This window comes from Tympanuchus pallidicinctus, unplaced genomic scaffold, assembly GCF_026119805.1.
Source record: "Tympanuchus pallidicinctus isolate F22 unplaced genomic scaffold, pur_lepc_1.0 scaffold3, whole genome shotgun sequence".
In the NCBI taxonomy this organism is placed as follows: Eukaryota; Metazoa; Chordata; class Aves; order Galliformes; family Phasianidae; genus Tympanuchus; species Tympanuchus pallidicinctus.
This window is the reverse complement of record NW_026294747.1, coordinates 50,655,715-50,677,457: the sequence shown is the minus strand read 5'-3', so window position 1 is coordinate 50,677,457 and position 21,743 is coordinate 50,655,715. Positions and strand designations below refer to the sequence as shown.

Sequence of the window (21,743 nt, the reverse complement as noted above, 5' to 3'; positions counted from 1 at the left end):
TGTGCCTGTCCCACCAAGGACTGTTGGAGTAGAAATACAAAGCACTATGATGTGTTCATCTTTGTGTGCAGTCACTAACCTTTAGAGCTCGGATGAAGAGATCTCTGAAAGTCTTCATGGTGCTAAATACATCCTCTAAGGACAACTTGCTTGGGTCCTCACAGAGATAGTTTGCAAGTTCTTCTCTCTTCCTGTCAATGGTTTCAAAATCTTCTTCCAATTTTCTGGAAGCATCAATGCTATCCTGAAATGCATTTAGTGCAGACAGTGAGACACCATCCAGAGGATAACAAGTGAAGTGTACATAAAGAAAAAGGATGTCAACATAAGAACTTGGAGCAGAGCTTTTGGGGTGGGAAAAAACAACACATGGCTCCTGGTGACTGTGTTGTGCCACTGTGCAGGGGTGGCTTTAGCAACACACAAAAAGCTCAGTGCAAAGTTTCATCCCAAGAGAAGGGGTTTACTTTGGCGACCTGCACAGAGAGTGAACACATCGACTCAGACATAGTGAGGTGAGGCAGAGTAGGGAGAGCCATTGAAGCAAGCCTTTACGAAAGCCTCACTGAAGGTAGGTAGGTTTGGGGCAAGCAGACACCACTGAGTTCTGTGGCATCAGAGCCTGTTTCCAAATCTGAGAGTGCATCTTGTGGCAATTTTTTTCACCACCTTGTGAGCGTCCTCATCTACATGCAACATGCTGGCTTTGTGTGCGTAAGGTGGAAGCTATAAGGGAACTCCAAGACTGACCTGGATAGGTTTCTCATACTGCTGTTTCACATCGTCATTTGCTGATGAGACCTTTCGCTGGAGCTCCAGCAGCTTTTTTAAATTGGCACTGGATTCTGAGCGTATAATATCAAGATTAATTCTGAAATCACACAGATGCCCTGTATTAGTTCTCATTACTGTATCATGCTCTTACAAAAGAGATGGCAAGGCCTAGCAGGTTTGGTTGTCCCTCTATTTCCCATGTGAGCTTGAGCCCTCAACCCTGTACAGTCTGAACTCATGAAAAAGTTCAGCACTTATGGAAAGATGCTCAGTCCCACTGCAGCATCATGCATTGAGTAGGAGAGCACCCAGAAAGTCCACCCAGGGTTATCTGCACCCACATTGCTCAGCATTTGCTCAGTTTCCCTGGTCAAAGGCACTTTAGAAGCTCCTGCTACTGCAAATGTGGTGCAGATTGTGGAAGGGCCCATAAGGCAGTATTAAATAAATGCACTGCAAATGTCAGACTTCGGTAGTACCAGCTGTAGAAGAACTATAATATACTAAATAGGTGTAAGCACTCATCAACCAAACCTTTTGGTTAAAGATAAGTAAAATGCCATCTTATTAACATGCTGTGCCAGCTGTGGGTATCCTAATTTCTGATACACTGTTGACATGCATAGGATTTATTTTTGTTTTTCATTTGAAGGAAGTGACACACAATCTTACCCTGCTGCTTTTGAAACATATTCAAGGTCCTCCGGCAGTTCCAATAGGTCTGTGTGGCTGTTTTCTACTTCCTGAAGAGAAATAAGCACTGTTTACTGAGTGGTTCAAGCTGGGAGAGGAGGCAGTACTCAGGACAACTGCACTATGCCCCTCATCTGGCCTCCTTTCTGCAGAGCTTAACCATGTGTAACTGATGAATGAGAGTGGCAGAGCAGAATATGAAGAAAAAGAAACAACACACAGTAATGCATGGAATAAGAAAGTCATAGGCACTTAGTGGGGAGTTTGAAAAGCTCAAACACAGCCTGGTGGAGAAGCGAGTGGCCATGAAAAGGCAGAAAGGATGAATGGGTACAGAGCAGCCAGGATGGCTTTGGTGGCCACAAACTCTGTGGTTTGCAGCTGATGAACAGAGATTGTGCAAATATGAACAAAGAAAGTTGCAGCAACTGTGGGGAAAGATGCTGGAGGAAAGCAGGACAAAACTAAAAGGAGTTCCCTGAGAGCTGAGTTGTGCCCACAGGCATTCACCACCAGCCTAAGAGAGCCAATGCTTTTAACTTGTGGCTAGATGGGGAGGATAATGAATAAGAGTGCATTACATTAACTGAATCTAGAGTAGGAGGAATGGTTCACTAAGGTAAAAAGCCTCCCTTTCCTTTCTGCCCAGGACTGTAGTACCTCCAGGATATGGTGGAGCAGCGTAATGCGGGTTTGGTTTGCTTTGGTTTCTGTTAGTTTGAGTAAAGTGCTGATTTTAAACCCATCAGCATCGCCTGTGTGACTTCCCTACAAGATAAAAAAAAAAAACAAACAAACAGATGTAACTCTTCTGTCCAAATTACAGCCTTAGATGTGAAGATCATACACACATTCTGTAGATGGGTGGAGGGCAAGACAAACAAAGTCCTTACGTAGTTCAGAAAGTTTCCAACTTTGAGAATCAGTTTACAAAAGAGAGGCAGACGGTGACTGGTCAGAAGATCTGAAAAACATAAAGGGCTTTTAAGCAAAAGCCTCAGATAAACCAGAACATTTTCTAAACTGGATAAAAAGTGGGATTCTGAATTCCAGCAAACCAAATCTTATTTTTCAGGTTTGTGGCCCAATGGCCCAACCTGCAGAGAAACTGATTCTAAGTAGATTCAATCCCAGTAGCTGGCCTTAATGAAAGTTTCTGCTCACTTGTATTTCTTTCTTTATTCACATCTGGTCTCTCATTCCTAATGGAAAATGATGTGGAGCTGGACTCTGGTCAATTGGAAGCACCCAGATTTAACCTGCCGTGGGGTACGAGGGCTCCAGCTTTAATCCTGCAGACTCCATTCAGCTGTGCAGCAAAGCCAGTTCTGACAGTGCTCCAACTACCTGCCAGCTGCTAAAACCAGACACACTCCATCTTTTCTTGGTCTCGCACGGTGAAGGTGCTTATCAGGCATGAAGGGTACAGTCCCTGTCCTTGCCCTTACAACAAGGTGCTGCAGAGATGTGCTTTCTGAAGCACTCTGGAACAGATTTAAAAGGAAAAGTTGGCTGCAGGGAATTTCTGGGGAGAGCTTTATCCCAGCAGGCAGCTGTAATTTCAGCTGGAGAAGCCTAGAGCAGGCGTTCTTTAAGACAAACAGTACTGACAAGAAGTGCTTTCAGCAGTGGGACCTGAGATTTCTGCCACAGAAAAAAAAATAAAAAATCTATTGCATAATTTCTCCATGTGTTCACAAACTTGAGCATCAGCAATTCAAAGCCCAAAATAACAAACTTTCTCTTCTGATTACTTTTGTAGGCAGGGAAAAAACTAAAGTATCACTGCTTTCTTGGGAAAGTTTAGGTATGCTTTTCTGGAAGCAGAGAAAATTGCTGTGTAAAGATCTTAACGTAATGAATTAGCTCTAGATTCAGCTCTTTTGGAAATTCTGACAAGCTTCCAACACTTCATTGTCAAAAGTGGTTCAGAAGAACACAGCTGCTGCAAAAGAAGAGGTCTGAGGCTGAGGGAAAATGGTCTCCAGTCATATTAAAGGCTTTGATAATCAGTGGAGATACCGAGAGCTGCATCCTGTACTCTGCAGCAAACCAGTGAAGAGGCTGCAGGAAAGCTGTGGTGCTGGGGAGACTCACTGTATTGCTCTAGAGGGTTTATTGAGGCTTTACAGCTGACTGTCTTAAACAAGATCCAGAATTAAGGTCAGACGTTTACCTTCGCAGGCTTTCCGGATGGCTTCAGCTTTTGGCTGAATCATATCCAGAACAACAGTAGTCTCTTCACAGATCAGCATACATTCAATCCGTAGCTGATAGCTAAGGATGGAGATTGATTAAAAGCTTAAAGGCATTACAATCTTGGCCAACACATCAGCTCTCTTCCCACATCACCTCTAAGGCTGGCAACCCCATCGCCAGTGCTGACAGCATTGCTGCCTTCCACATCCACATGAGATAAGTGCTTGTGGAGGGCTGCCACTTTAGACAGGGACCAGTCCTTAGCCACATGGTCCACCTTCTGCAACTCTCAGCATGAATATTAGGAAAGATTCTTTTGAGTAAGAGTGGTTGCACATTAGAACAGGCTGCCCAGGACGGTGGTGGAGTCCCCGTCCCTGGAAGTCCACAAGAAGCATGGAGATGTGGCACTGAGGGGCATGGAAGGGATGGTTTGGGGTTGGACTAGGTAGTCTTAGTGGTCTTTTTCAACTTTAATGATTCTTTGATTATATACTTCAGAGGGAGAAGAGGTGCTGCAGAAGTGACACCCTTTCATGCAAGAAAAGGGAAGGGAGGGCTAAGGTGGAATTGGAGACTGACCAACTGTATCTGTTGGTGTTTGAGACCTATGAGACTAATATAGAAACTTGAACTTCCCATAGAAAAACCAATGAAAAGATTGGGTTGACATTCACGATGAGCATCCTTACCTTGGAATTTGAAGGAGGAGAAGATAAAACTGATCTGCGTTTGCTAGCTTCGACTTCTCTTCTTTGAAGGCCTTCAGGTTTTCTATCTAATAAAAAATAAAGAATCAAGACTGCAGGACTTCACTGCACATTCAGCTCTTTGAATCAATGTGTGCAATTTTTCTCTCCTGACCTCATGTTTTTCAGGCAGCAGCTTCAGCAGCTGCTTTAGAACCTCAACGTCGAACTTGGTCCGATCTCCATTCTGGACCATGGCAGCCACCTCTTCATTGGAGCTGCAGAGAGAAGCACAGGTAGCAGTCACCAAAAGGTCCCCCTTCCACAACCACATGCTTCTGAGAGATGTACTTGCACAAGCGTTCTGTGCTTTCCCTATTGAAGGTCACAGAGATAGGAAACATATATCCCAGTGATTAACTCAGAATTGGGACGTGGAAGATCCAGATTCAAGTACTTGCTATGCACAAAATTTGCTTCTGGCCCCGGTCAAATGACTTAAGACTAGGGATCAATGTTCCAACTCAGATATCTGTCTCTGCGTATGTGACTACCTTAAAATAAATGAATTCTTATCTTCCTTTTTGGTCCTTCTTTGAGGAAGAGTTTCACTTCCAGAGGCATTTCACAGCCAAAGCTACCCTAAGAGTCTGTGCTATAACTCCATCTGTAACATGGAGTTGTAGCACTTCATGAAAAAACACAGTTAAATACCCAAGCCTAATATTTTAGAGAGAGTATATGACAAACTGTGAAGTAATCAGATTTTACAGCAACACAGACTACAGAAAGAGCATTGGCAAGAATAGATTTCTTGAGGACCTTACAGGCACTATGCACGACCTACTCAAAGTTTTGTCAACTGTCATGAAAACCAGCTGTATCTTACCATTTAAACTGCTTCAAAAATATGTTCAAATTGAGACTTTTCTTGGAGTCCAAAAATGTGATCTTCATTAAAGAAAAAGAAGATATCACTTATTAGATGAGCTGTCTGCAGCAATCTTTACTCGAAAGAATGAGAGTGGCCCCCTCACCTCCTTCGGCTCTGCCTTCACTGGTGCGGCTGTTTTCTCCTTAGGGGTTGGTTGTGGAAAGCAAAACAGCTGCTCAATGCTTGTGTAGTTGGGCTCTATGGTTTCCTCGCTGCTGCTGCTCACTGAAGCCCACATCGAATGACTTTCTGAAAAAAAGACAAGGGATTAAGAATGGCTGCAGAGCTGAAAGCTCCCAGCTTTTTTGGGTAGTTTGAGTTGCTAGAAGGGAAATTCCTCAGAAGGTGAATTAAATAAAAAGAGACATATTTTCGATTTTGTAATCAAGTTTCCCTGTGTTATGCTGGCAATAGGACTGCTTAAATAAATCCCTATTGCATTCTCTTAAGCACCGAATTAAACTCCACTGCACTTTCTTAAACCTCTTCTTTTCTTTAAAAAACAAAAAACATCACCTAAACGTGATGCAGGAAGCTCTACTGAAATAAGCCCAACAATTAAATGTCCCATGATTAAAAACATGCTTTATTTGGACTTTAACTATGCCTTGCTTGTTTGGGGCAAAACTGACCTTATTTGTCCTTGCTTCTTCTCATATTTCATGTTCCATTTTTGGATCCGCTAGGAGAGGGAAATGTGACCCAAAAATCAAGAAACAATTCAATACTTCTCATGTCTCACCAATTATTTCAATGTCCTTCCTGAACTATGAGCTGATTCTGATCCGTACTGCTACATATGACTTTTATGTATTTAGAGTCTGTTGAGAACTCAAGCTTAAGGCATGTCAAGGTGGATTAGGGCAATCTTCCCATTCTTCCCCCTTCTTCAATTTCAAACAATTTCTTTATAAATGAGCTATTCCAAGCTATTTCATTGGGATGGTTATTTTGTCAGTGATTCCATCCTGCTTCCATTTATTTAAGCTCAGCATGTAATGGAAATCAGGGAAGTTCTGTGTCTAAACGGAGTTAACTAAACCTGACAAATAGCAGTTTTTCCCCTCCTATAAAGTAGTTGTGACTTCGTACTAGAAGCACCCACCTCTCACCACATTGGAGGGCAGCTTCTGCCAGTTTAGCTTCTTCATTCTCAGCGTTGGTGTCTTCACTGCCTTGTATGGAGGCCTGATGGAGCCGAGCGGGCAGCTGATCTGGGAGGCTACAACAGCTTCTATGTGATCTCCTGCCATACCAGGCAATGGTGGTGGAGGGGGTGGGATGCCCCCTGTACCAGACAATGGGGGTGGTGGTGGAATGCCCCCCATGCCAGGCAATGGAGGTGGAGGTGGGATTCCCCCCATGCCAGGCAATGGAGGTGGAGGTGGGATTCCCCCCATGCCAGGCAATGGGGGTGGAGGTGGGATTCTCCCTATGCCATGAAATGGAGGTGGACGTGGGATACCCCCTATGCAAAGAAATGAAGGTGAAGGAGGGATGACCCTCGTGCCAGGCAATGGAGGTGGAGGTGGGATTCCTCCCATGCCAGGCAAGGAAGGTGGAGGAGGGATGACCCTCGTGCCAGGCAATGGGGGTGGAGGTGGGATACCCCCTATGCAAGGCAATGAAGGTGAAGGAGGGATGACCCCCGTGCCAGGCAATGGAGGTGGAGGAGGGATGCCAGGGAGTGGTGGGGCTGGTGGTGAATTCATGGAGGCTGTGGGGGGCATGGATGCTGGGCTAGATGGCAGGGGTGGAGGTGGTGGGGGTGGAGGCGGTGGTGGTGGAGGGGCAAGAACAGCGTTGGGTGGAGGGTTAGAGGTCTGTGGTGAGGTGAAGCAGGCTGCGAGCGGTGAGGATGAGGTCTTCTCTTCACAGGCTTGTGGTCCTGAGGAAGCTTCTGGTGTCGTGCAGGGGTTTGGTGATCCCACCAGGCTCTGAACTGCACTTGTGCATGGTTCTAGTTCAGTCTGGATGCCTCCATTTGCATTTCCAGAAAGATGTTTTTCAGCTCTTTTTTGCTTGTTTGGATGCTTCTTGATAGATAACAGCCTCTCAATTACTTCTTCAACAGTGTTTCCTTGGACTAGAAAAACATGTTGAGGTCAGAAAAGAGGATGATGCTCAATGAGATGTTCATGCTATCCAGCTCCCACAGATCTGGAGCCACAAAGCTCCAGGATAATTTTACCCAGTGGTACTTTAATTTAATAGGGAAATTCTCATGGTACTGGCTCATACACACAGTTTTGAGCATGCCTGCCAGCAAAGCCAGGCAGCCCTAGTGGCAAGATGCCAATGAAAACAGATTCTTGTTGACTCTCGTGACCCACGGCTCACTGCAATGCCAGGGATTAGCCATCAAAGCAAGATGGTGAATCTCGAGCCCAACATGAAACTTGGCCAGTTCTCACTGGCATCTGTAGAGCTAGAGCTTCCCATCAATACATGACCCTGTGCAGCAGGTACAGTTTTGTCTCTATTACCTTCCCAGGGAACAACTTTTGTGGGCACTGGGTTGGATGAGGAAAAAAGAGAGCTGACTGCAAGGCTAGATGTATGTCATTCTTACTGTCTACAAGGCTAGATGTATGTCATTCTTACTGTCATTGGCGAGCAAAAGGGCTCTGTTCACTACCGCATCCAGTGACTCCCACAGCAGCAGGCTGGAGTGGTGAGACGGTTCCAAGTGGAGCAAGCTCTGCAGGATGGACAGCAGCTGGATGGAGACTGGGGAGCGGCTCACCTGGAAAACAGGGCAGCTTTCCATCAGACCAAGTCTGTGTACCAGACTGGTTGCAAGCAAACTCTGTTAACTTTGCCACTGCAGGTCTTTGCAACCTACATGAGGGCCTACTTACTTTATTGAAGAGAGATGAAAAGACCTCATGGTGATCATTCATGTTTATCCCATCACATATCTTCAATAATTCCTCATCATCTTCTATCTTGAACTCTTCAAATGTATCACACTGGATAAGCAGATCCTCCTCCTCTATGTCTCTAAAGTATTACAGAACTCATTTTCACTTGGAGAGCCCTTCACTGATTTTCAGATAATTATTTTTCTTTAAATGGCTTTTAGTTCTTTGCCTCTCAGACTCAGCTGGTTCATGCTGGAAGTGCCCAACTCTACCTTATGTATAGAGGATCAATTGCCATCAGCATATCTTTTCTCGAACTGAATATACCTCTTTGTATAGCCAACACATAGAAGTCAATGGGTCTACTCATGGAATAATCTAGCCCAGAGTATGCTTTATATGTACTTCTCCTTGGAGCAGTAACAGCAGAGTGGCATTTCTACCTTTTCTGAAATTGGGCCGGCACCTTTTTTTTTCTTATAGTCAACATAAACATTGCTTTTTAAAAAACTTCCTTCTATGCTGTTCAAAATTTGATTAAAAAACCAAAAACATTCTAAAGCCAAGTTTTCTAGCACTCTTGAGAGACTCAGTGCAGGAGAACTCTGCTTGTGCTTGCTGTCAGTAATGACAGACTTTCTCTAACTTTTAAGGGTTTGGATAGAGCAATTCCAATTACATAAAATGTTCTAAAATTTATCATGGGTTTTTCTGATAGAACATCATTTTAAAATTATGAAACCCTGCAGTCAGATGCGTGCAGATATGCATTAGAAAGGTGTCACAGCATTCATCAACTGCTTAGTGAGCCCACAGCATCACTTCAGGTTAAGTCTGAAATGCAGCCTCAACAATGGCATTGCTGATCTGTGCTCCATCTGTGCCAAAGCCTCTGTCACTGCCATCTGCAACAACAGCTGCTCTCATGACACTGTGGCCGATGAGAGCACCTGAACATTGGCCTAACGTCTCCAGTTCCATGTAATGGCTGCACACCTGTGTGGTCCTCTCCACCCATGTATACCTCACAACTGAAGACTGCCAAGTATTAAACTTCCACAGCTATGTTACTGTGACTCTCATTTGTATAAGAAAATTTAAACAGTGATCCTTACCTTAGCTTGTCTAAAATATCCAACAACTGAAGACCTGGCAGAACAAAAAATACATATATATATATTGGCATTATGATCTACTTGGCACTGATCTACTATGATCTTTATATAATGTTACTCTCATAAACACTTTTGGCAGAAATAAAAAGTGAAGCTATCCCAAATCTGTCAAAGTAGGTCGGTTCGTTCCATAACTGAAGAGACCTGCTGCTCACATCTGCAGCTGAGTGAGCTACTGAGCATCCCTCTGGGGTTGCAGAGGGACACTGGCACTTCTAGGGCACAAGTCTTCTCATTCTAAAGTAGATGTCTAAAGCAAGTCATATGAACTGTGTGATCAAATGTCCCTTTTTCTCCACAGAATGAAATGGAGCCTAGGCTCACCAGCACAGATGTGCACATTATATGAGGTGAATCCAAACTTAATCTCCTTTTATGATGAATTGTAATGTAATGAAAAGTGCCCACAAAAGATGGCTGGTTATAAAAATGTGTTTGAGAATATCAGGGGGTGGTGGGATGATAGAAAGGATCAAAGGTATGGGAGAGCATCAAATACATCTGGCTAAAGAAATGTTGATGAAGAGAATAAAAAACACACAGACACACACAAAAGCAGGAATCCAGCTGTATTATTTGCAGTTTTCATCCCCAGCCCTCTTTAATTACCTTACAGGTACATCTGAAGATAAAGCCATAAAACTGCCCTGTACTTGGCCATGAGAAACTTAGGTCCTACAAATATCCTTACCTATGAACTCATTTCGGATCTGTGTTCTTGTTCTTAGGTCTTCTTTCCCAAGTATGATGGCATTGATAGCACTCAGCAGTGTCACCATGTATGGCACATTATCTGTGTTCGACAGCTCGTTCATTATGACACTGAATCGATACTGCTGGTTCTTCACATTCTGTTAGTGACACAAGTGACATTTCTGTTTAGACAGTTCAGTAACAACTTCTTTAGTGCAGGCTCTCAACTAGGGTCACCATCTTAAAACCATTCTCAATTTATGCCTTGGAGCACAATACAGGAAGATAGAGGTAAAAGCAGCACTCTTATCATGGAACAATGTCTGGTCAGCAGGGGACATCTGTGAAACTCCTCCTGCTTTCTGCTAACTTACGTACCTGGTCTTGTAACCAGTGAAACCCATGGATGTGGCACCATCTACCTTCGTACTTTTCTTGACATAAAGAACATTCTTATTGGTAGTCCTTTGCCCAGAGACAAATCACAGAGCAATGCCTCTGGGCTTCTGCTGACCAGGCCAAAATTCCTACAAATTCCTTTGTAAATCCCTGCCTCTCTTACCAAAATGATGCAAAGTGACCTTCTCTCCAAACCCTTTTCTCCTTCTGCAGCTCAAAACTTGCCTTGTAATGATCCAGGGCATCCAAAGCCAAACCATGGCCATCTGATGAGTAAATGCACAACGCAGCTAGGAGTTCAAATACTTGCTTTTTCACCATGACATTAGTTGTGTCAAGTGCTGGAGGAAAATGAAACAAAACAAAGTGAAAAAAAGATTTTTAAGATCACAAAGTTCTGAATCTCAGTGTCTTCTGCTGTAAGGCTTGTGGATAGTGGCAGAAGAAAACCTGAAAGAGTGCAGCCAGTGGAGAACAGGAAGAAAAATATCCTTATTTATAGATGTCCCACTCCAATAGCAGTATGTGGTAGTAACTTCTAGTTAGTAACTAACTCAGTTACCCCACCAGCTTCTTGGTGCTGCATGTAGCTGTTCACCTCTTCCAAGTACTAACAGCAGCCAAGATCTCAGCACTTGCAGTTACACATTTTATTTCCAATTTTCACATGCAAATGTTTTCTAGAACAGCAGATGAACCATTTTCCCCAATTAATGAATGTTATTTTTAGTGCAGAATCACTCAACATGCATATCAAATAGGCCATTTGTTCTTTCCAGTTCTCATACATTTCCTTTTCTTTCATTATTCTCTCTCTATGAGCCCTTGGAGGTGAGAGGGAATGGATTAGGTTATCTTATTTTTGTGTTTATTGGTGCACAAAGAAGCCAGACTGCTGAGAAGCCCAGGATATCCCATTGTCTTTCACAGTACAGTAATGCCAGTTCTGTATTTCACACTGGTTAAGAAAATACAGCGTGAAAGAAAAGAGGACTTGAAAACTATAGAGAGGAACAAGCCATCTTTCAGATTAGATGCATTTTAATGAGCTATTAGTAAGGATATCCAGGTACAGCTGTGATCTCAGCTCTGTGGAGCAACACAGAAGTTATCATCCCTGCCCCACTGCCAAGAAGTGCTATACAAGCAACCCCTAGGAGATGCCCTGGAAGTTTCCTACCAAATGAATGGCAGGAAATGTCAAATGATGTTATATCTCATTTCCTAGAAGGAAAAGACTGGGTAACATGGAAAATGGACTCTCTTAACATAGAATAGTTTGAGTTGGAACAGACCTTTCAAGGCCATCTAGTCTAGCCTCCCTGCAGTGAACAAAGACACTTACAGATCAGTCATGCTCAGAGCCCCATTCAGCCTGACCTTGAATGTCTGCGGGGATGGGACATCCACCACCTCTATGGGCAACCTTGACTCTAAAAAAGCTCTTGAGTCTAAACAATTCCACTCTTCCTCCTCCTTAGAGGCTACAGGTCTCCAAGCTCTTTCAGCGCCTCTCTTTCTGTTCTTGGGCCTCACAAAAACTGATAGCAAATATCTGCTGAGAAGCTGGGTACTGGACTTTGCATTACCATGTATGGCCAATGCAGTGCTTATACCCAGCTCCTCATGAACTATGAAGACATCTGTGCAAAAATGAGTCCATCTACATGGTATTAAGTGGCAAAAGCAATGCCATTTTAAAACAGACTTATTTTTAAGAGAAATTAATTCAATTAATCACTTGCAATCGACAACTTTCAAGAAGCCTGGTGCAGGGCAAGAGGATAAGCAACAGAAAAAGCCCAACTGTGTGGCAGGAAGATGTCTCCTCACCTTGGAAGAGTTTTCTGACGTAGCCTTCATTGCTCACAATGTATTCAATGCCTCTGTGGGAGTTCATGACTGCTCTCACACAGTTAATGCAAGTGAGCTGTAGCAAGGCATCGGAAATCCTGGCCACCCCTCTGCCAGACAGCCTGTCCAGAGCCTCCAGGAGGAGGTCCAATCCACAGAGCTCCAAGAACTGGACCATCCAAGCATCATCACTGCTCTCCAGACGCTTCTTCAGCCCAGAGTAGTTCACCACTGATGGCATTTGCAGGAGGCGGATGCACAGCTCTGGCTCTGCATTTTCCAGGTTGGCCTCCGACTGGTCGGTATCCTGAGGCCCGAGTTTCTCCTTCAGGGCAGCCCATTTCTTGTGGGCACCTTCCTTTTTGATTGACATCATGAACTGCTTGTCCTGAAAGAAAAAGAAAAGACAACATGAGAAGTCCAGTTAGGCTGAGTACCAACCCCACATCAGCAATAGTTCTTCTCCTAGGGTCAGGACTTGAAGCACAACTGCAGAAGGTTCCTGCTCCTATACCAGCCTGCTGCACGCCCGGCACACACTGGAACCAGTCCTCTGTTGAAGAAACTAAATACATCCCCTCCTTACAGCACACATTATATTTAGGCCCTGATAACCCTGCAAAGAGACTCTTAGCACCTCTAAGTCAGTAAATACAGCTTTAAAAGTAGTCAATTTCCACCAGTCAATAGCTACTACCTATTTTTGTGCAGTGAAAGGATAATGTTGGAAGCAGCATTATCTGCTCTGAACTCCTTATGCCCATTAAACCACTTTGAAATCTCACTGCAGTGGAAATGCTGTGCAATTTCTAAGTATTTGTAATGGGATGTAGAGTCATTTGAGCATATCTTGTTCATATAAGCATCCAATTACCCTGTCATTTCTTTCTTGCTTTTGTTTCTTTTGAATGATGCAGAGGTTAATTTTATAACACTCACTTAATCTCTTCCCATCTGCTATAGCAGCAAATATGTTTGCTAAATGTGGTGCTTGCGTGTGCTAATGTGAGACCCCAACAAGTTGCAAGCAGAGGGACTGCAGGGAAAGTCTATTAAAACAGCAGTACAGCTTTTTGGATATGAAGCACAGCCTTTCAAGGTCCATCTCCTATGGTCTGTCTCAGCAGCAAGGAGAGTGAGGAGTTGATTCATGACAGAGAAGGATCGAAGCCAAGCCAAATTAACCCTTTACGCTACATTTTATGTTTGAACCAGGATGCTCATTTTTCAGATCCTCAATGATTTAGGTTAGTTATCCAATGCAAATAATTTTCAAAACTAAATGCAATAGTTTTAAAAATGAATTACTTTCGGAAGGGAGAGTTCTTCCACAGAAGGAGGACAAACCTGGGGCTGGCCTGTGTGCCTCAACACCAGCCATTAATGCTTCCTCCTTCCCCACTATGCCACCAGCAGCTTTGCTTCTCTGGGTTGGTGAGCCCACATTGAGACCAAAATAACCTAGGTGCCATTTATCCCCCAAACCCATCACCTGGTAGATTGAAGGATTCCAGGAGAATCTTGCCTTCATTACCAAATGCAGCACAAAAGCTTCTATCTCTGCAGCCAAAATGTTTGCTTATTCATCTGCAAGAGGCTCGAGAGCATGATGTTATGGACTTAAACATGGCTTTTGGATGGATGCAAAATGTGGTGGGATAGGATATCTGAGATAGCTCAAACATTTCCCTCAGGGCAAAGTGTTGGGAAGCACTTCTTGGCAGGACACCTCAACACGCGCCTCACAGCATGAAAGACTGTGTAGAAGTAGGGTTGGAGGGTTTTAGAGTTGGCTGGATATGGCCACCGAAAATTGTAAAACATTTCTGGAGCTGTGGAGAAGCATTTTTGCAGAAGGGAAAGTTCTTGTCCAAGCACCCAGTTGGCAATGGCCACGACTGGAAAACGCGAATATACCATCTAAGAACATACTGTACAGCTAAAAAGTAATAAAAAGGACCACTAAAGGAAAAAAGAAAAGAAAACAAAAAAATAACAAGTCTCCTGCTAGAGTATTGGCTTGAGTTTCTAAGATTTGTCATCAGTGTCTGCAGTCCAGAGCCTACTCACTCTTCATTCTTGGCAAAAGTCTCACTGGATTTAGTCAACTCCAGCTCCTTCTCTACTCCAGCTCAGGAATTTGGGCTAGGCACAATGCAAAGAAGAATAGAAATCCTCCCTGTCCAGAGGGAGGGAGACAAAGCCTCCTGCCCCCAGGGGTCCTCTTCCAGTTTCTGTTGGTCAAGACCAGATCCACAGCCCAAGGCTGCATCTGCATGAGGTACAGCACAGCCTATCCATTCCAGACCCTCCTTTGGTGGGCTCCCACAACTCAAGGTCCCTTGCCTTCTCTTTGACTCAGATAACTGGGACTCCTGGCATTTTGTTCCTGTAAAAGCAATCAGCATGTGCTGGCCCCATCACCACCCCAATGCCCTGGGTGATCTGTCTTTCTTTTTTGCTCAGCTGGAGCCCCAGCTCTTTGCTCTCCCCAGAGTGAAAGTGTGCACCAACACCAAGCAGAGAATCTGGTTGCACTGCTGCTGACTGCAAGCTTCTTCTCTCTTTCAGTGACTTCTTTTTATACTCAATAAATCGCCTTTTCATTTGCATATGACTAAACCTTTTTTATCAAACCCGATAACATAACAGGCTGTTTTTTTTTTTCTCCAGTTGGACAAATACATCTTTATATATAGTATCAGTTACAGGAAGTCAGAAAGATTATAATGTGATCACTGACCTTAACCTTTGCTGATTTCTGAAAATTAAGCTAATCCAGTGCAACGGGAGACAGGAAATACCAACAGTGCATCCTGTTGGCCAGCAGAGTTGTCCTAAACCATCCTTTCCCCCCCAGCTGCTCCACACAAATGTGAAGAGATGAGAAGCAAACCCAGGCAGGTAAATCTCAGAGCAGTAAAGGCCTGAGCTGTTTTGCACTGAGCTGAACAAATTTAATTGATTAAATATTCTTTCCCACAGAGAGTGTATTCCCTTTTTCTGTGGGGAAGACAAAAAAAAAAGAGACTGCTAATTTATATAACTGTAAAAATGAAATTAATCAAGTAGGAGCTGTGCTATATAAATGGAAAGCACTATTCTGCAGATGGTGTGATAAATCTGTTTACAAACAAGGATTTAAGTGATATATTATGAATGCAGCATGTTCCCCTGTTTTCCAAGCACAGTATTGTGAAGCTGCACAGCTCCATCCTCAGAGGGCTCCTGGCTTCACCTTCCATCTCCGACCACAGGAGCTTACCAGCAGGTAAATGATGGCTATGTAGTGGAGACAGATAAGAGATTAAAATGGATTGCAGTGCAGTGGTGGAAGTGGTGTCCCCAAGTTCTGGCTGGCAGTGCCCCATCTGCACTCTCAGCACAGCATGGGTGCTGCTCCCTCAGACATGTCCTGGTGCCATCCCTGCTCCCTGCACTTGGACACCCACAGCTCACACTGGGATAAACGCAGCGCCCTGCTGATCTTGCTTCTCATCTTTGGAGCTGGGCTAGAGCTGGTGATGGGGAATGACATCTGCAGAAGTCTGAACGCAAAAGTACTCCTGAGCAGTCAAATTTGAGGAGAGTCATCATAAACGAAATGCTCATCCTCTTGCTCCTGGCAACAGAAGCATTGATTCATGATGCTAACTGCTTGGATCATTGGGTTTGCAAAGCCACATCCATTCAGCCTGGTCCTTTAAACTTTCTTCTTCCTTTCCTTCTGAATCAATACTTTTCTGCAGCACTGTGTGCCCCTCTTTCCTCCTAGTAAAAGCCAGCTCCTAGGGAGATGACATCTGTAGGGGATAAATCAGGGCATGTCGATACTTTCTTCACCCTGGGTTGCTGGAGAGAACAGAGTGCACAGCACAGATTTCAGTTGTGATTATTACACGCCTCCAGGATGCCATGGATCACAGCAAGGACCCGGGAGGACAAAAAAAGGATGATTTTTCAGGACAGCTTGATAGGACTGGGTGGGAAGGAAAGTGAGAAAAGTAACAGATTCAGAATCGCTCATTTTTTGGGAGCAGACCCAATGCCCATACTACTCGACAAAGAGATGCTATTGGGATGAGAATGCCTTTTCAGGATGGCAGACTTCATGCACTGCCTTCATTAAATCACAGCTCTTTACTTCTCTCAGTGAGACCACTGCACATCCTTGGCCATAAGAAAAGCACTTTTGGGGCTGCTCAGGCCCTCCCTCCCTTCTGTGTCTGTTCCTGGTGCTGGAGAAGCTGCTGTGCTTGACTGCCTGCTAATGATAGGCTTTGCTTCTGGGTAGTTCCAGTTTTCACTCCACTGCTGGGAATATGCAGAGCCTTTGTATTTTGCAACATGTCAGTCTACTCAGTCAGTATAAAGAAACAACATCCCGGCTCTGCACTTTCCAAAAACCTGAAAGCCTGATGGGTTTGTTCTTCCTCCTGCTTTCATTTGCACTATTGTGTTTTCCCGTGCGGTATCTGAGCTGCTCAGTGCACACCAACTAATGAAATCATCCTCCCACATGCTGAAAGAGGGGGGCAGCTCTACTTTAGGCACAATTTGACCCCTAGAGAGGACCCATTACTGACAGTAGGAATAAGGGGAGCTCATGTTAAGAATCTGGTGGGAAAGTGAGTCATGCCAGCCAGAGGCAAGATCTGCACAACAGAGGTGGTGGATGCCCTGTCCTTGAAGGCACTCTGGGTCAGGTTGGAGGGGGCTCTGAGCACCTGATGGAGCTGTAGATGTCCCTGTTGATTGCAGGGCAGTTGAACTAGATGACCTTTATGGGTTCCTTCCAACTCAAACAATTCTATGATTCTCTCTCCTGGCCAGATATAAGCTACAGTATCATGTGATACTTTGCAGAAACAAGTGGTTACTGTGTCCACTCAGAATGGATTGGCAATGATGGGGTTAAGCCAGGATTAACTACACTAGTACAAAATAATTACCTGTGCCTGCTTCCTCCCCAGCAAACAAACAAGTAAATAAATCATTAGTCTTCTGCAGGAACCATGCATAAATCACACTAGAGTGAGATGCTCAAGGATGTCTGTGATAGTATCTTCAGAGACATTGAAAGTCTTATTTAAAGCTTGCTCAGATGCCCAGTAACCTATATCCTTTATCCTGGCAAGCCAGGTTTAAAAGAAATCAGTGCAACAGTCAGAAATGGCTGCTGCTACTGAGGAAACACAGCCAGAATCAACACCTGATCCTTCCCTGTCAGCCAAACCAATTTTAAAAGCTTTCCCTGGCAGATGAGAGCGCTGTAGCATCCTCACCTGCTACCACAGGTTTTGGGTCAGTGATGCCACATGCCAGCCAGCACCCATTCCATGCACACAGGGGATGCACTCCCACCTGTGCTGAACACAACCCACAGCATGATGCTGTATCCCATCACCAGGGCTTCCTCATGGCATCCCGAATCTTCTCCAGGTCCCAAGGAAACCCTGCTGGGCTCTATGGCATGTCTGGAGCCATCACAGCTCCTGTCCCAGCCGTGCCAGCACCATTTGGCATTTTAGGATGCAATGTATGAGGATGATTTGGTGGCCACATGAGAGGCAGAAACTGTTACCCAGCAACATGCAAAGCGCAGTCATAACTTTCTAAGATTCTCACGGTTTGCTCACAGTGGGAAGCTGTCAACCAAACAGATACTACAAGAGCCAAAAACCTTCTGCAATTGCTTTTTTTTTTTTTTTCTCTCCTTTTAAACACCTTCACAGGAAGCCAAGAGGACAGAAAAATGAATTCCTACCTTGGAGTCCAAGCCAAATTATTCTCCAGTCTCTCTCACCTAAAAGGATCCTCTCCAAACAGCCCTATGAGCCTGCACTTCCCAATCCAGCTCGTGTTCTCCTCTGCCAAGCAGCCCTCCGTCATTAAGGTCTAAATCCCCAAACTAGCGACTGTCTGCAAATCACACACTGCAAAAAAGTTCAACAGGATGTTGGCGTTTAATAATATGTAAATATCAGTCTGCCAAATGGTGCAAGCAAATAATTTTCCTGTAGCCTTCAGGAAAGGCATTTGCATGTCGTTTGTCACCCCCTTCATACAGTGTGTGCTGGAGAAGGGGATCTGTGCACAGTCCCTGGGCTCTAAACAAAAGACATGTGGTGACTCAGAGCAGGAAAATGATCTGGCAAAGGGTGAAAAAAAAGAGAATATATATATATATATAAACCAGAAAAGAAGAAAGTTGGCCAGCGTGGGATGGAGTTGGCCAGGGTGGGATGGACGGAGAGCCATGCTTCTCTCCACCCTTGTTGGCTGCAAGGCTTTGTAGCATTGGGTCCTATAGCACTGCAAAGTTAGCAAGGTGATGGAGCTGCATAACTCAGGGGTGATGTCTCCTCTGGGGCTGCCCACCCAGCAGACATCATTCCATGTCAGGGTTGTGGCTTTAGGAATGCTGCTTGTTCTGAGCTCTCCTACATCTTTGTGCCTCAGCTTGGCCAGAGCTCAAAAGACTCTGAGAATTTTAATAACTCATTTTAATGGAAAACCTTTTCTGTTGTGCTTCTGGTTGGGTTTTCACAGAGCTGTAAAATGGCTGCTGCACTCACTCTCTTGGGAGGTGCTCGCTGTGAGCTGGCTGTTATTGAGTTGTGAATATTTCAGCATGGCCTGTGTAGGCAGTGGCCTGCCACCTGGCTCGTGGCAGCCATTACACTTCAAATGCTGTTTTCTCTCCCTCGATGGGGCCTCCAACCAGAATAAATCACCCACAGGATGAAGTTCTCTGCTCTAATGAAGAAACTCAGTGCTTGTGACCAGGAGCACTGCTGCACCAGTTCTGGCTGCATCAGAAATGAATCTCAGAGTGGTTTGGGTTGGAAGGGACCTCAAAAACCACTAGTTCCAACCCCTTGCCATAGGCAAGCTGCCATCCACTAAGTCAGGCACCAGATCAGGCTGCCCAAGGGCCCCATCCAACCTATCCCTGGAATATACCGATCCGCCTGTCCCCAGGCTCACATCCTTGCTTTAAGGGAAGCCTTTGCCCTAACTAAAGCAGTTTTGCTGTAACAATCCAATGCCGAGGAAATGACTTAGCATAGTTCTCTGTCCTGCTGTAGGAAGCATTACAGTCCAAGATAAACATTCTTCCGTGATGGATTTTACATCAGCACATGTGTTTCACTTTACTGTGCACTCCTGAGGTGCAGCTCCCTGCCCTTCGATCAGTCACTGCCCCGTTACTGGGAGGAGATGGATGCACAGCAGGGCTGCAGAGAAGAATCAAAGGCAAAAATCCTGCAGGAAAGGCTCGCTGGTGTTACAAAATCCTGTTCTGGCAGCCAAGGGAAGGAATTTAAAGGGTTATCAGCTGCCATCAGGTTTCATCTGAACTCTGGACCTACAAGATATGCCAGAAATGTTTGCTCTCTGAAAGTCTGCACTCACTCCCATGTAAAAAAAAAAAAAAAGAAAAAACAATAATAATAACAAGGAGCAGAAGCAGTGAAATCAGGCTACAAAAGCAGAAAAGCAGCCGCAGAATTGCAGGCCTTCTGCAAGCCTCCAGCACTGATCCCTAGATCTGGCAATGGGGAGCAGCTCTCTGCGACCACTTGTTGGGTGCCACAACAAAGGCAGGTGAATGGGCATGTGCTTGTGGGGTCTCTGGGGAAAAATGAAGGTGCCAGTAAGAAATGCAGATAATTTGATATCAGCACCTGTCCAGGTGATCCACTGCCACGGGGCAGGCAGAGGTCCAGAGGAGCTGTGGGGGCACATGTTGGGGAGGACATCTCAGCACTCTCACAGGGAGCTGCTCTCTCTTCTGCTGGCTGAATTCTCTCCTCAGAGACTGAACAGATTTTACCTTCAGCCCTCCAGACACCGACCTCTGGCTGCCTTTCTGTGAAATACGTTTGCTGAGGTTGATGGTAAAGAGGAAAAAAAAAAAGAAGGCCTTTTGAAGTAAGTGTCTATCTGATGGATAATGAAAATAAAGGACCATTCTACTGCCAGCACGTGCATATTTCCTGGAACATAGTATCTAATAGGGTAGATCTATTTTAAATGTCAAAACCATTCAGTCCACAGTTCTTCTAGGAAGTTCTTATAACAACACACATCCTGTTTTTTGGGGATGGTGCTTTCAGCTGGGGAAGCACCATGAACTCCACACTTCACTGAGCAGGAGATGACCACATTTTCTGCAAATAAATAAATAAATAAATAAATAAATAGAAATGAACCCTGCATCAGCAGTTTTACACAGAGCAAATGGCACAGATCTGTGCATGGATCTTTGAAGAATACATGCACTCACACTGGCTACATCTTCTGCTACTTTATCTTGCATACATGCATTGCAGTGCATGAGAAGGAAGGCAAGAGCTCTGCAGGAGGTTGCTTGCACTTCTGAACCAAAGAGCTGCTCGGATCCATGTCAAGGTCTGAGGATATGCACTAAAAAAAGCTACGGGGACACCAGAAGGGTCCTTAAGGAGGTTGCACTTTTCCAGCTGTTCCCCAAACAGATTGCAAACGTGACTCCTTCCTATGGAGACTGGCTTTTCCATTTGATCATGATGCATGTGCCTGGCATTGCAGTGAGCCATCAGCCCAAGAGCAAACATCCTGAGCACTTTTGTTTCGATAAGGCTGATGGCAGCCAGGATTCCTAGTGGCACAGTGAGGCATACACCACATACATTAAGGAGGTTGGCCCCAGGTACCTGCCTGGGAGCCATATGGCTGTGGATGTTACTAAGAGCAACCAGAAAACATGCCCTGGTGCTAATTCCAAAACTTCAGCATTTGAAACAAATTTGTGAATAGAGCAGAAGACTGGCTTAGCATTATTTCAAAGCTAATCACTCCAAACATCCCTTCAGACTATTTTCTCCACTGCTAGGTGAAAAAGTTTGACGTCTCTTTTATAAGCAATAATCCCAGTGTACTGAGTGGCTTAACTCCTTATTGCACTGTTCTAAGAGGAACTAAAGCTACCCCTCCTAAAAGCTCTTATGCCAGTTCTAAGCCATATTCCTGTAATTAACGTGAAGGGATTTTAACATGCTCCAACTACCTGGAGGTTTATGGTGAGATATTCTCATGTTGGGGACAAAATGGTCCCATGATATATTTTAACATAATAACATGACCAGGTGTAACATAAATGTAGGGTATCTTACATTAACACTTTTATCAATGATCCTTATGGGTCCCATCCAAGTTGGGATATTCTAAGATCTCTTTCAGTGTTTCTTATGAAATTATTTAAAACACTTTAGCAACAAGGTGTTGATACTGTTGTTTTTCTTTGAAAAGAAATTACAGGATCATTATAGTTGTAAAACATCAATAAGATCACCCAGTCCAACCCCAACTCTTCCTCACCCTGCCCACTGACCACATCCCTCAGTGCCACATCTCCACAGTTCTTCAACACTTCCTTGGAGAGTGACTCCCCCACCTCCTGGGCAGCTGTGCCACTGCATTA

The 21,743-nt window shown here is 44.5% G+C and overlaps 1 protein-coding gene and 1 long non-coding RNA gene across 9 annotated transcripts in view; one reads left to right on the top strand and one right to left on the bottom strand.

Annotated features, from left to right (window-relative positions):
- The window catches only part of LOC128085885 (uncharacterized), a 98,488-nt gene that overhangs the window by 35,227 nt on the left and 41,518 nt on the right, over positions 1 to 21,743 (top strand). The gene's annotated exons all lie outside the window — the stretch shown is intronic.
- LOC128085869 (inverted formin-2-like) overlaps positions 1 to 21,743 on the bottom strand; it is a 37,952-nt gene that overhangs the window by 10,295 nt on the left and 5,914 nt on the right. For 2 of the 8 annotated variants that reach the window (XM_052693840.1, XM_052693834.1), the window contains exons 2-18: positions 12,254 to 12,662; positions 10,646 to 10,761; positions 10,020 to 10,179; positions 9,269 to 9,302; positions 8,151 to 8,292; positions 7,894 to 8,035; positions 6,395 to 7,375; positions 5,393 to 5,538; positions 5,245 to 5,306; positions 4,531 to 4,633; positions 4,359 to 4,444; positions 3,644 to 3,744; positions 2,361 to 2,431; positions 2,128 to 2,235; positions 1,447 to 1,517; positions 751 to 871; positions 80 to 244 (exon numbers count right to left, since the gene is read on the bottom strand). In XM_052693840.1, coding sequence (XP_052549800.1) covers positions 80 to 244; positions 751 to 871; positions 1,447 to 1,517; positions 2,128 to 2,235; positions 2,361 to 2,431; positions 3,644 to 3,744; positions 4,359 to 4,444; positions 4,531 to 4,633; positions 5,245 to 5,306; positions 5,393 to 5,538; positions 6,395 to 7,375; positions 7,894 to 8,035; positions 8,151 to 8,292; positions 9,269 to 9,302; positions 10,020 to 10,179; positions 10,646 to 10,761; positions 12,254 to 12,650 — 3,006 coding nt within the window. In that variant the 5' untranslated portion in view covers positions 12,651 to 12,662. Of the gene's footprint in view, positions 1 to 79; positions 245 to 750; positions 872 to 1,446; positions 1,518 to 2,127; positions 2,236 to 2,360; positions 2,432 to 3,643; positions 3,745 to 4,358; positions 4,445 to 4,530; positions 4,634 to 5,244; positions 5,307 to 5,392; positions 5,539 to 6,394; positions 7,376 to 7,893; positions 8,036 to 8,150; positions 8,293 to 9,264; positions 9,303 to 10,019; positions 10,180 to 10,645; positions 10,762 to 12,253; positions 12,663 to 21,743 lie in introns of those variants that run through there. The other 6 variants (XM_052693835.1, XM_052693836.1, XM_052693837.1 and 3 more) reach the window with 6 other exon arrangements.